Below are 11727 nucleotides of genomic sequence, written 5' to 3' on the forward strand. Positions count from 1 at the left end.
GGATTCCTGGGTATGCGTGAGGTTGGCTATGTCTCCCATAATTCTCTCTTGATCTGCATGTGAAGACGAAGGTGGGGTGGGGGCTGTACTTTTAGGTCTGGGTGGTGCACGGAGAGGGTTACCATCAGCTCTGTATTTATTGAATGTTAGTCTAATCGATACAGTGTCCCGAAATCTGAATGATTATTTCTTTTTAAACGAGTTGATGTGTTTTTTTCAGGCTATATCAAGTAATATTAGGAAAATACGTGCAAAAAAACCATTCTGATACAAAGGCATCTAAAATGCAGCCAGTCTCCTTGGTGAAGGGCATGAGGTGGGGCTGCATTGCATTGTGGGTACCGTCAGATTCATAATCTGCATTGACCCTACCAACTGTCAGTGAATAATGGTGATTTATTTTTAATTTGTTGATTAAACATTGACCTCCCCCATTTATATTAGAAAATTATTTGAATTAATCAACTGATTGTTTGTTTTACTGATTCGTCCAGCCCCATAAACTCTATTGCTGAATCTTTCATTCACTTACACATCAACTGTAATCCTGGATCAGGATCGGCTACAATAGGGTCCCATTGTCATGGATATGCAGATCAAACTCTTCACCAGCTGTCGAAGGGACGGCATACAAGCACGGGGCCGTAGGCTGCGGGACCTAGATGCCCCTGGTTTCGTTCGGCCTGCTATGACCCCCACAGGGGGGTCACCTGCCCTCCCCATTACCGCTGACCGGTCTGGAGTTGCCCCCAAGAAAGATGTAAATAGCCGAGCTGAGGACGTCAGGTCAGTAATGATGATGAAACGATGATCCCTGCAGACACTAAATCAAGACAAAAGTCATTTTACTGCACTGGCTCCTGCAGGGAGGCCTACTCAGGCGCATCAGGGTAATTTATGATTATTAAAAATTATGAAATGTATTCACTTTTCCAGCATACACTTTTATAGCTGGCAGTTTCATGTACCTTAAAATGTTAGGTTTTGTTTGCCCAGCTGAGCATAATTGTGACTCTGGGGTGTGGGGGTGACGGCTGCAAGGCCCGCCCAGTGTTTTCTTATTGGCCAGAAGTCTGGTTTCTTTGACATGGTTTGACAGTCCCCTTGTCTATCGCTCGGCGCTCAGTTGTCTATTCACGCTTGTCCCGCAGCTCGCAGATGGGGCAGCGCTAGCCTGTGTCCGAGGTTCTCCAGTTCCATATGTTCCATCCAGCCATCTAGTTCTTGGGTTTGCAGATTTAGTGCTTCGAAAGGCAGCGGAGCAAAAAACCTGGCGACCGGATCGTACCAAGCATGGACTGGGGGGGTACAGGGGCACAAACTGGGTAAATCTGCAGTTGACACTGGCAGGTACTAAATTCAGTTCTTGTGGGGGAGGGGGATGGGTGAGGCTCTCCTGAAATATCCCCCTGCCCCATCCCTTGCCGATGGCTCTTAATAAAAAATAAAAACAGCATGATCCATGAGGCTGAGTGGGTGACTCCGACGTCACTAATTCTAATTAATCCGCCGCAGGGCCCCGAGAGCGGCGGCCGAGAGCGCCCACAGTCTATCAGATTGAAATTCATAACTTAATTGAGGTCAGAGCCTTGTGCCGGAGAACAACAGTCCTCTGGCTGGGACCAGGTAGATCAATAGTAATAAATATTGGGCCGGACTACCAGTAGTTCATGGTGACAAATTGTGTGGGACAGAGGCTGGGTCCCTACCCCACAAGGTACTGGTGTAGTTTGGGGATGCCTAATGGGGTGAGGTGTCGCCTTGGGGGGCGTGTTTGGCCGTGGGGCCGAAGCTTGAAGCACGAAGCGTAGAACAGCTTCGCTGGGTGAGCAGCCCTCTGCTCTACGCCGGCAGCGTGTCGAGGATTCGCTTAAGAGCGACTGCGTGACTCTGAAGTGTTTCGTTTGGGCCTGATGCAGACGATGCTTGGTCGAAACGTGAGGTGGCAGCTCTTACTCCTTAATTTGACGGCAGGATGCTCCTGCAGAAAGGCTTCTGAAGACAGTCCAAGCTTACTTTTGCTTTTATATATATATATACACACACACACATTCACACACACACAGACGCTACTCTACTTACGAACTTTCAACTTACGAACTTTCAGACATACGAACAAAAAGGACTGTAAGTCCAAATTGTGTTCATTGGGCTCCCATTTCCTGTCCACAACATAAATTTTTTTTCTGCGCACCAATTCCGCCTAGTATGACGTCTGGCCGCTACTCCCGCCGCACAGCAGTGTAGCGTGTGAACTCCCAGCATCCTGGGTCTTTGTACTTGCATATACTATTAAAATGATGTTGGATAACGACTTACGAATATTTCAAGTTACAAACAGCTGTTCGGAGCGTAACTCATAAGTAGAGGAGCGTCTGTATATAATATACTATATTGTGGGGAATAAAATGTCCCCCCCAGTGTGATTAAAAACCTGCTGTTTTGATGTTGTGAGGACCATTTTTTCGGTTCCCACGGGGAGAAATTCTATTTTATTAAATTCTGTGACTGCCGTCAAAAACGTATAAATGCCAAAAGTATTTTGTTTGGTTACTTATGGTTAAGGTTAGGGCAGGGTTGTGGTTAAGGTTGTCATTGTTGGGATTGGGGTTTTTCCCATAGAAATGAATGGACGGTCCCCACAAAGATTTGGATACGGTCTGTCTGTATGTATACCTGCTCGTATGAAGAAAGAAGAGCAGCTGATTGAAATTCAAAGGTGGCAGTGTTAGTACACTCTCTCCTTAGTACCCGACCTAGCAAAGCCTCATAACAAATGGCCCAGTCATCTCAGTCATAACAAATATCTCGCAGTATTTGTCATGAGTCCTGGTGGGTGGAGGTCCTGTTGCCAGCTGCATGACGAGAGGTCCCAGGTGACCCCCAACCCCCCCCCCCCCCCCCCCCCCCGGCTGTGTGGCAGGGCCGCCTGGAACTCCACCATGTACCTTGACATTGGTGGGGATGTTGGAGAAACCCCCCCCCCCACCAAATGGGTTAGGGTTTTCTTTCATTGTTCAAAGTGTACCAGTTGACCACAGAAAAAATAGACTGTGTGCTGCTTTCTGATTAGGTTAATGAGGGCAGGTAATTAAGGTGAAAATTAGGCCTCTTCATTAGGGGTGGATCCATCACTGCTGAGCTGAGCTGAGTTTGTGGCCCCCTCCACATCCTCTCTAAATGATTAGGGGTCTGAACACCTGCACCGAATTTCAGTGAACCTAATTTTTTTGGCCAGTCTAACGTGCTGGATGCCCAGGTCTGCCTCAGTTAGGACCACAGTGCCTGTCCGCCCGCCCGCAGCTGCTCGCCGAGCGTGGAGACTCTCCTGTTATTCCGCTAATTCTCCCCGGCTGGCAGTGTCCTCTCTCACCCTTTTATTCGTTTCGTTTTACTGTCTGTCCTCCCTACAGCTCCATGTAAACTGCACGCCGCCTTAAAGCTGTCAGCCCTGTCACGCGGGCAGCACACTGACCGGTCCGGCGCCGCACCATCGTTATGGATTCCCGTCTGCAAACACTTTAGCCCCATCTGGCCCATTGATTTTCATATTACAACTCTTGATGTGTTTATTTATTTTATATATTTCTTTTTAAACATCACTGATGAGCTGCACGGTTTGGAGCCGCTGTTATTTTATTTTCCCACGTTAAATTACTTAATGGATCCTGAGGGGTCCCCAGAGATGGATAGAGCAATGGAAGGAGAGAGGGAGGGAGGGAGAGATTGAGTGAGTGCAGTGAGTGCAGTGAGAACTCGGGGATGCCTGACTTTTTTTTTTATTATTTATTTCTGGGGGTGCCCCCAAACCCACCCCCTCCTCATGAAAAAGCCTGATACAAAACCAAGCTGATGATAGTGGTGTGACTATGCCGTGTGACAGTGCTGCGTGACGGTGCACTGCGATGTGCGTTACAGTGAAGAATAATGATACGGTGTGACAGTGTCTCGTAATGGTATGACATTATAGTGCAGCATGACGATGCAGTGTGACACGTGACAGTGCGTTGTGACAGTGCTGTTTGATGATGCAGTGTGACTACCGTATGGCAGGGAGGCGTGACGGTGTGGTATGATAGAGCTGTGTGACAGTACCGTTTGGCAGTGCAGGGTGACAGTGCGATGTAATGGTGCGTCGTGATGCTGCAGGGTGACAGTGCCATGTGATGGTGCAGTGTGACAGCATGATGTGATGTGGCCCTGTGACACGGGTGAGACGGCTCTGTGGCAATGTGGCGTGACAGTGCAGTGTGACTGTACAGTGTGGTATGATGGTACAGCGTGACAGTATGATGTGATGGGGCTGTGTGACAGTGGCTTGTAGCAGTATGGTGGGGGTGGGCTGTTATCCCAAAAGCACCTGTTGGAGTGCTTGCAAGTTGGAATTTCCCCATTAAATAAGGAAGTGGCCTTATGGCTGTTTGTGTGGAGACAGGTAGGACGCGCAGTGAGACATTAGTCAGACATTCCCAAGGTGTCCTTGGAGTGCACAGGCGGCCGTCTCACATTCAATTAGGGTCGTGCCTCTTCTCTGATCACTTTAACACCATATGCCCCCCCCCCCCCCACATCTGTCCATGTGGACCGACCCTGCGGGGAATCGCATTATGGAATTGGCCGCTACCATGGTTAGTCGGGGGAGAGCGGGGATTGGATGATAGCTCTGGTGTGGGGGACCGTGGCGGCCCCCTTTGTGGGGTGCCTTTGTTGTGACGGCCAGTATCAGCCGCTCTCTCATCATGCTCAGGTCCTGGCAGGTGCGTAGAGCGGCCAGCCTCCAAAACACCTCCATGCTAATTAATCTGCCTCTCTCTGCTCGGTGGCATCTGCTCATCATAAGCGTATCTGCATATGAATCGGCCAGTAGCTTGTCGATTTCCCTCCTGTAGCCCCCATTGTCATTATAATAGAGTCGGCTGCAGCTGTATGCATTGATCATCAGTCATAATCGATTGTCCGCTTTCTGCCGGGGGACAAGCAAAGGAGCGAGAGAGAGGAGGGAAGCGGATGGCGTCGGACAGACATTCCCCGGTGGCCGTCAGCATTCCAGCCGCTGAGGTTCAGCGTAGCTGTTAGGGCCCCACATACAAATGCCTCCCAGCACGCAGTGTCTGTGTCGTCAGATCACACTCTGAGATTCCAGTTTGAGGAATTTCCACACGGCTAACATCTCAATAGTTTTAGCTTCAAGACGTGTATCTACAGCTTACTGCAGGGTGTGAGAGAACCTTACAATCCGTGCAACTCGACTGATGCAAATGTCCTGGAAGTGGGATATTAAAAGGATTTGAGCTTTGGATCAGGCTCTGGTAGCCTGCATGTATCAGTTAGAAATGCGTGGACTGGTCTCACTGCTGGTCTTTGATAGCGACTCGAAAAATCACTGATTTGGTCCATAGGGAGACCGGCATGGTGTAGGGGGGTCTGGACACCACATGTCAACTCCGGGTCCTTCGGTATTTACAGTGGCTGATGTGTGGAAACATCCCACATACGGAAGCGGGATATGGGCTCATTTTTCACTGTTTAGTGTCTATTACTTTTGCCTTCTTTGTTGAGTTTTGTGATCTTTCACTCTCCGTGGTGCGTTTTAGCTGCATACACGTTACGTATCCTGTGATGTATCTGTAAAGGACCCAAGTCTCATTATTTGCATTCAACATTAAATTAGGCTTCTTCTCTCCATTGTGCTTCTGCTACCAGCGTGTGTGGGTCTGTAAAGGCCACCCATCCAGCATCCATGTTCCTGTCGTTTATTCCAGGGTCCAGAAAAGTTCTGATGTTTCTAAAGACGTTTCCATAATGGGATGAGCGGGAAAAGCCTCCTACTCGCCTCCACAACCAAATGGGACTCAATCCAATTTTCCCCTGATTCCATCAGGCTCCTTTCTGGAGAATTAGAGAGGGGGTCGAGTTGCTGACCCCTCGGCCTGTAGCCCCAGGAGCATCCTCTGCCCCCCCAGGGGCTCCTCAGGTCCAGGCTCCTGCCAGGTTTGTTTTCAGATGTGCTCCAGGGGGCACTGTTGTGGCCCCGGTCTGGTGGCTGTCATCTGTCTGTCTGATCCATAACTATGCACACCCCCCCCCCCCCCCCCCCCCAGTTCACGCAGATTAGCGAAAGCAGATTAGGTCCCTAAACTCCTCACAGTTCAATTACTCCTGCATGTGTTGCTGACCCCTTCTCTACTTTCGGAAAACATCTGGCGCTCTTCCATGGAGGCGGGGGGACGGAGTACCCCTTGTTCAATCCGCAGCGACACCCCTGATGCTCAGCTGCAAGGTGTATCTGCCCTGGGGACGATTACCAATTTTTTGCTATTTATTACGACTCAATGACATTGTTGTCAAATGTGTACATTAGACCTACATCGCTAACCACATGAAGACAATATCTGAAGGAAAAGATACATGTCAATAGGCTCCTTATAGTTTGCTATTATTCACTTAGCAATTTTTTGTAATTATTTTTCATTTGTTTTTTTCAATTACAAGTTCAATTGCAGTCAGTTTTCTGTGCATAGTGATTTTTTTGCTGTTATTCTGAATGGCTGCAGTCTGAAAACACCTGACTGGTTATACAGCTGATCTCTGGGGCCGGTTTCTGCAGGGATGAAATCTCCATCAGCGGTCTGTCCGCCCGCTGGGAATTAAACACTCTAATCCAATCAGTCAGCTCCCCAAGAAGCCGTCCTCCGGGAAAATGGCGGGATCTCTCTCCGGGCCCCTTAAAAGCGTGGCTGTGAGTGCCTGCCGGGATGCGAGCAGGAAACAATGGGCTCCAGGGATGAGCGTGTCTGGCAGTAGGTGGGGTACCATCTGTGGGGCTGGGAGGGGGCACCGTGGTCACCCGCCATGTGCTGTGGCCCAGGTTAACACATCAGAGAAACAACAAGTAGATTTGGACACAATCGCAGGTGAAACCTCCCATCTAACCTTCATGTGCCTGGGTTTGAGGGACATCAAAAAAGGGACCACCCCCCCACCCCCCCCCCCCCCAGAATGAGATTGCCCAGATCACCATTCACATCTCTGTGATCTTTGGAAAATCTCACACTGCAGCCGGCAGCAACAATATCACCATTTGTCATCATTATGGGGTTGAAACGCTATGCTCAAGTGGTAATTAGAAGACAGCACCCAGATGAAATGCACGTATCACACCACCAAGGGAGACCCCCCCCCCCCAAAAAAAAAGCTTAGCATGGGCTTTATGCCTTGGGTGACCCTTGTCCCAAACATGGCCCTCCCTCCCCCATCACAGCCTTTTCCGTGGGCCGACATCAATCTGGATGGGCCTATGGGGGCGTCGGAAGCGCCCTGCCCCCTTAGTCTGTCTCCAGTAATTTGTTTTGCGCACTGCGGGCTCTTGGAAATCCTCTTAGGTTCCCTCCCAACAGCGACTGTCTCACCTTTTTGCGCCTGGAGACCCGGGAGGCCTGTTTGGGCCTGATTATCCCATTGGTCGCGCTGCCATAGCTTGGGAGTGCCTTCTCTCCTCGCCCCAGACTCAGGACCCGTCCTCGCCTTTCTGTAGCTTCAGTTGCTCTTTCTAGTGGGAAGTAAATCAATATTTAATCTTTTCCCATAAGTCCTGAATCACGGTGGCTTTATGTTTGTTAAGGTGTACATTTACTGTATGTTTCTGTGTTTCAGGACAATGAAGGCCAGACAGCGTTACACTACGGTAAGTGTTTGGCAAAGCTTTGAGGGACAGATCTTGTGAGATTGTATGGTGTGAAAATACATGACATCACCACTGGATGATTACAGAATCCTATATAATAGATTTTATCATTTATAATTTTATAAAAAGAATTTTAATGTAATGGAACTAAAACTCTTAAAATCTGAATATTAACAAGCTTCTTCAATTTTTATTATTGAAAAGGAAAAAAAGGTTTTTTGTTTTTGAGACAATATCTCAATTTTCAAAATGTTTTCCTTGCTTAAATGACATATTTCTTGTTAAGTATTATTAATAATAGTACGTCCTGAAATCCCCTTAGCGTATTACAATCCTGAGTTGAAACATTCTTCAATTAGTCTTTAGGTACAGTACTGTGCAAAAGTCTTAGGCAGTCCAAAGAAATGTTTAAAACAGTTTATCTGGGTAGCAAGTGTACTTTGGCTTAGAACAAAAAACACAATTTAACATTAGAACATGTGCAAATTAAAAGTAACACATTAAAAACTAGTAGTAATTTCTTCTGTTTTCTAAAAAGTTACTGATATCTAGTTGGATGGCTAGATGAACATCGCTTCAGTTCCCAAACTTCTCCTCAGGGGCACCTCAGCCGTTCCATGATTTTGTTAAATTTCACGAACAGCTCAATTAAATAATGAAATATATTGGTTTAAAAAGTCAGTGACAGATTGACCAGCTCTATGAGCTGTGCTAGTGGCCAAGTCAAAAAATACATGGCTGCACTGGACGGTCGCTGCAAATACTAGGATGATTTTAGCAGAGCTTCTGAAATGGCTAAGCTGACACACTTTGACAGGCATAATACCATATTTTTAAACCAAATAATCTAAACATCATTTTCTTTTGCACAGTACTGTATTAGCGAAAATTAAGGAATTTAACATTAATAAAAAACACATTGCTGTTATGTTTTCAGTGTGACAAATTGTCTTTTTTTCCATGACTAGTGAAAGAAGTTATCTGATTAGCAATGACATATATAACATGATGATATTTTGCTAGCTAGGTTGGTTTCCTGGCCAATTCGTTCTGTTTCCAGGCTGATCAGGTCAGTTTCCTGGCCGTTTGTGTTGGTTTCCAGGCTGATCAGGTCAGTTTCCTGGTCATTTGTGTCAGTTTCCAGACCAGTCGGGTCTGTTTCCTGGCTGTGTTGGTTTCCAGGCTAACTCTAGTCTGGGTTTCGGTGCCGGCCTGCAGCTCTGGCCCTGGTCGCTTAATGTCACTGAGCATCTCTTCATCATCTGCGACTCCTGTGCCCCGTCTGTGTCTGTCTGCGTCTCCTGGGGGCCACAGCCATGCACCACCCCTCCCCCACCCCTGCAAAAGCCACCATGGCTCCCAGAGGAAATCAGCCACCCTCCACGGGGGCCGTGGAACAGAACGAGGGCAAGTCTGCCTGTGTCCCCCGAGCGAGGATGCCATCTGTCGCTGGGATGGCACGCTGGCAGGGTCTGGGCCCACGGGGCGGTGCCGCTGCAAGGAAACGACTCATAAACATAAGCGATGAAGTCCGGACAGCGGCGGCGGAGAATGAGAATTCATCCCCCTTCTCGTGCCGGGGCCACCGCCAATGGCGAGTGATTAATTGAAGGTTTACTGTGCACCATAAATTGTTCTTCTCCTCAACGGCTCCCAGGGGGCCAGCGAGGACCAGGGCGTTTTTACAGGCCGTGGGCCGGCACACAGAGCTCAGAAAATAAAACACAATTTTAAAAAAATCAAGAAACTGACATAAGAACACCCGCCCTCCCCACCACACACACACACACACGCACACACACCCACCCTTCGATGAATTCAAGGCTACCTGGAATCCCCTGAGCAGGGATGGAGAGGTGGCAGGCAGATTAAAAGACGTCCCTGTCGCTCAGGAATTCCTGCTAACATCAGCCTGTCAAGGAGGAGTGGGTGTGTTTTTTCATTTAATGAATAGGATTGACACTCTGGTGAAAAAGCACTCGGAGTGCAGGAATCTGGACGCATCAGCTCAGTGGCTCGCTAACTCGGTTAAGACAGATGGGCGGCTAAGCGGACCCCGTGGGCCAGACCCTACCAGCAACTCGGAACGGTCCCCATGGGGCGGACCCTACTACTGGCTCAGTGTGGGCCCTGTGGGGCGGAGCCTATGAGCAGCTCGGAAGGGGCCCCGTGGGCCGGACCCTACCAGCAACTCGGAACGGGCCCCGTGGGGTGGACCCTACTCACTCAGTGTGAATCCTGTGGGGCGGAGCCTATCAGCAGCTCAGAACGGGCCCCATTGGCCAGAACCTGATAGCAGCTCGGCCGGGCCACATGAGCCCTTGGCACGGGGCCCAGAGGGCTGGACCCTCATAGCAACTTGGTGTGGGTCAGACCTTGATAGCAGCTCAGCAAGGACCCTGCGAACCAGACCATGATAAACCCTGCATCCTCCAGCAGGGGGTATGATTATGTGTATCTCTTTACTTGGGTTTTAAACCAATTTTTATGTGATTTTGGTCAGATAAATGGAAGCACTTTGCCTTTAGCGGAAATTCTCATCCCATGGAGAAAAATGCAGATGTACTATAGTGCTATAAAAATGCTTCATTTGGATGTGTGTGACCAATAAAAATGCTCATTCTGAGCAGAGAGGAAACTACCTCATTAGCTGCCTGATTTTGGACATTCTCTTCATAACCCACCTGCTGCGAATGTGTCACATGTCAGTGGCCCCTCAGCAGCTCGGATCACATGACCCAGGGCCCCCTGCCTTCTCACCACTGGCCCTCTCTCACCTTTCCGAGTGTGGAATTGCGTCCCTAATAGGTGTATTTGGTCCCCTCAGCGTCTGCCTGCGAGTTTGCTGACATCGTAGAGCTGCTTCTCCAAGCCGGCGCTGACCCCTCCATCAAAGACCAGGAGGGCTCCCTTCCAGAAGAGGTCACAGACTCCAAGGACATCTCCACTCTCCTTCGCCAGTATGCTGCTACCAAAGGCTAGACCAAGGCGTCCGTCAGTCCCCTACGAGACAAACCTTCCCCTCTACCCATGAGAAAAGCAAGCCGCCCCCCTTTCAGAAAAATCAATAACTCCATGGGATGCATTTACCATTGTTATTAAAAACAAAAACCTCACAAGCATGGCCTCTTGGTCCGTCAGTATTTTACATGAGAATGTATGTAGCCAGGGGCTAGTTGTGTTTCCTGTTTGACAGGACTTTTGGCCTCTCTATCTTGACTTTACATATGATTCAGCTCTTAGCTTAGCAACCACTGGCTTCAGTCTTTCCCGGGTGTTACTTATAATTTACGGTGACGTTTTGTTGTCAGTGGCTCAGTGAGTTTGAGTGTGGATCACGCTGTTCTTCATCTCGTCTTTCCGGCATCCAGTAAGATTTACGCACATTTAATTTGATCGATCAAAACTTGATGACATCCAGATTTCAGATTTCTGCATACATATGATTTGATTTTACTTTGTTATTTGAAAATTATTATAATTTGTATTTCTTTTTCCAGATATACATTTGAAAGCTAGGGCCAACGTTATGTGAGATGACCACAACGTTGTGGTTTTCAATTAACGGTTACTGGTACAAGGAAGCCACACTACTTTTGATTCCTGGCTTCCTTGGGTTGTGAAATATGAATGTATGAATCTACAGAAGGCTGATGCTTTAGCCAGTGACCTTCTGACTCGTGCCCTCAACTGTCCCCATCACACTCAGATGAGTTTTCTGATCTAGATGGATCTTTGGAAATAAACGTGGAACTTGAAGACAGTTTTGGGGGTGTGTGTTTCCTAGTATCTGGTATAAGGAATGAATCTTTGGGAATGTTCCCAAAGACTATGACTATGTTCATAACCTAGCCCCATCTGAGACTACATCTTCTAGTGCAAGGCTACAAAAAGAACCATTAAAATGTTTAAATGTGGTTTGTTTTCATCCATCTATCTTGCAACAGCTTATCCTGGCCAGGGTTGTGCAGCGGTTTATTTTCAGTCAATTAATATATTACATTTATAAAATATTTATAATACTCTGCCACACTGACCGGGAT

At 48.1% G+C, this 11727-nt stretch overlaps 1 protein-coding gene across 1 annotated transcript in view; it reads left to right on the forward strand.

Moving 5' to 3' along the window:
* The window catches only part of acbd6 (acyl-CoA binding domain containing 6), a 28746-nt gene extending 17299 nt beyond the window's left edge, over window positions 1-11447 (forward strand). The window contains exons 7-8 of the mRNA XM_048976845.1: window positions 7654-7684; window positions 10512-11447. Coding sequence (XP_048832802.1) covers window positions 7654-7684; window positions 10512-10666 — 186 coding nt within the window. The 3' untranslated portion in view covers window positions 10667-11447. The remainder of the gene's footprint in view (window positions 1-7653; window positions 7685-10511) is intronic.
* Window positions 11448-11727: the final 280 nt, after the last annotated feature.

The sequence above is a fragment of the Brienomyrus brachyistius genome, chromosome 15 (assembly GCF_023856365.1).
Source record: "Brienomyrus brachyistius isolate T26 chromosome 15, BBRACH_0.4, whole genome shotgun sequence".
In the NCBI taxonomy this organism is placed as follows: domain Eukaryota; kingdom Metazoa; phylum Chordata; class Actinopteri; order Osteoglossiformes; family Mormyridae; genus Brienomyrus; species Brienomyrus brachyistius.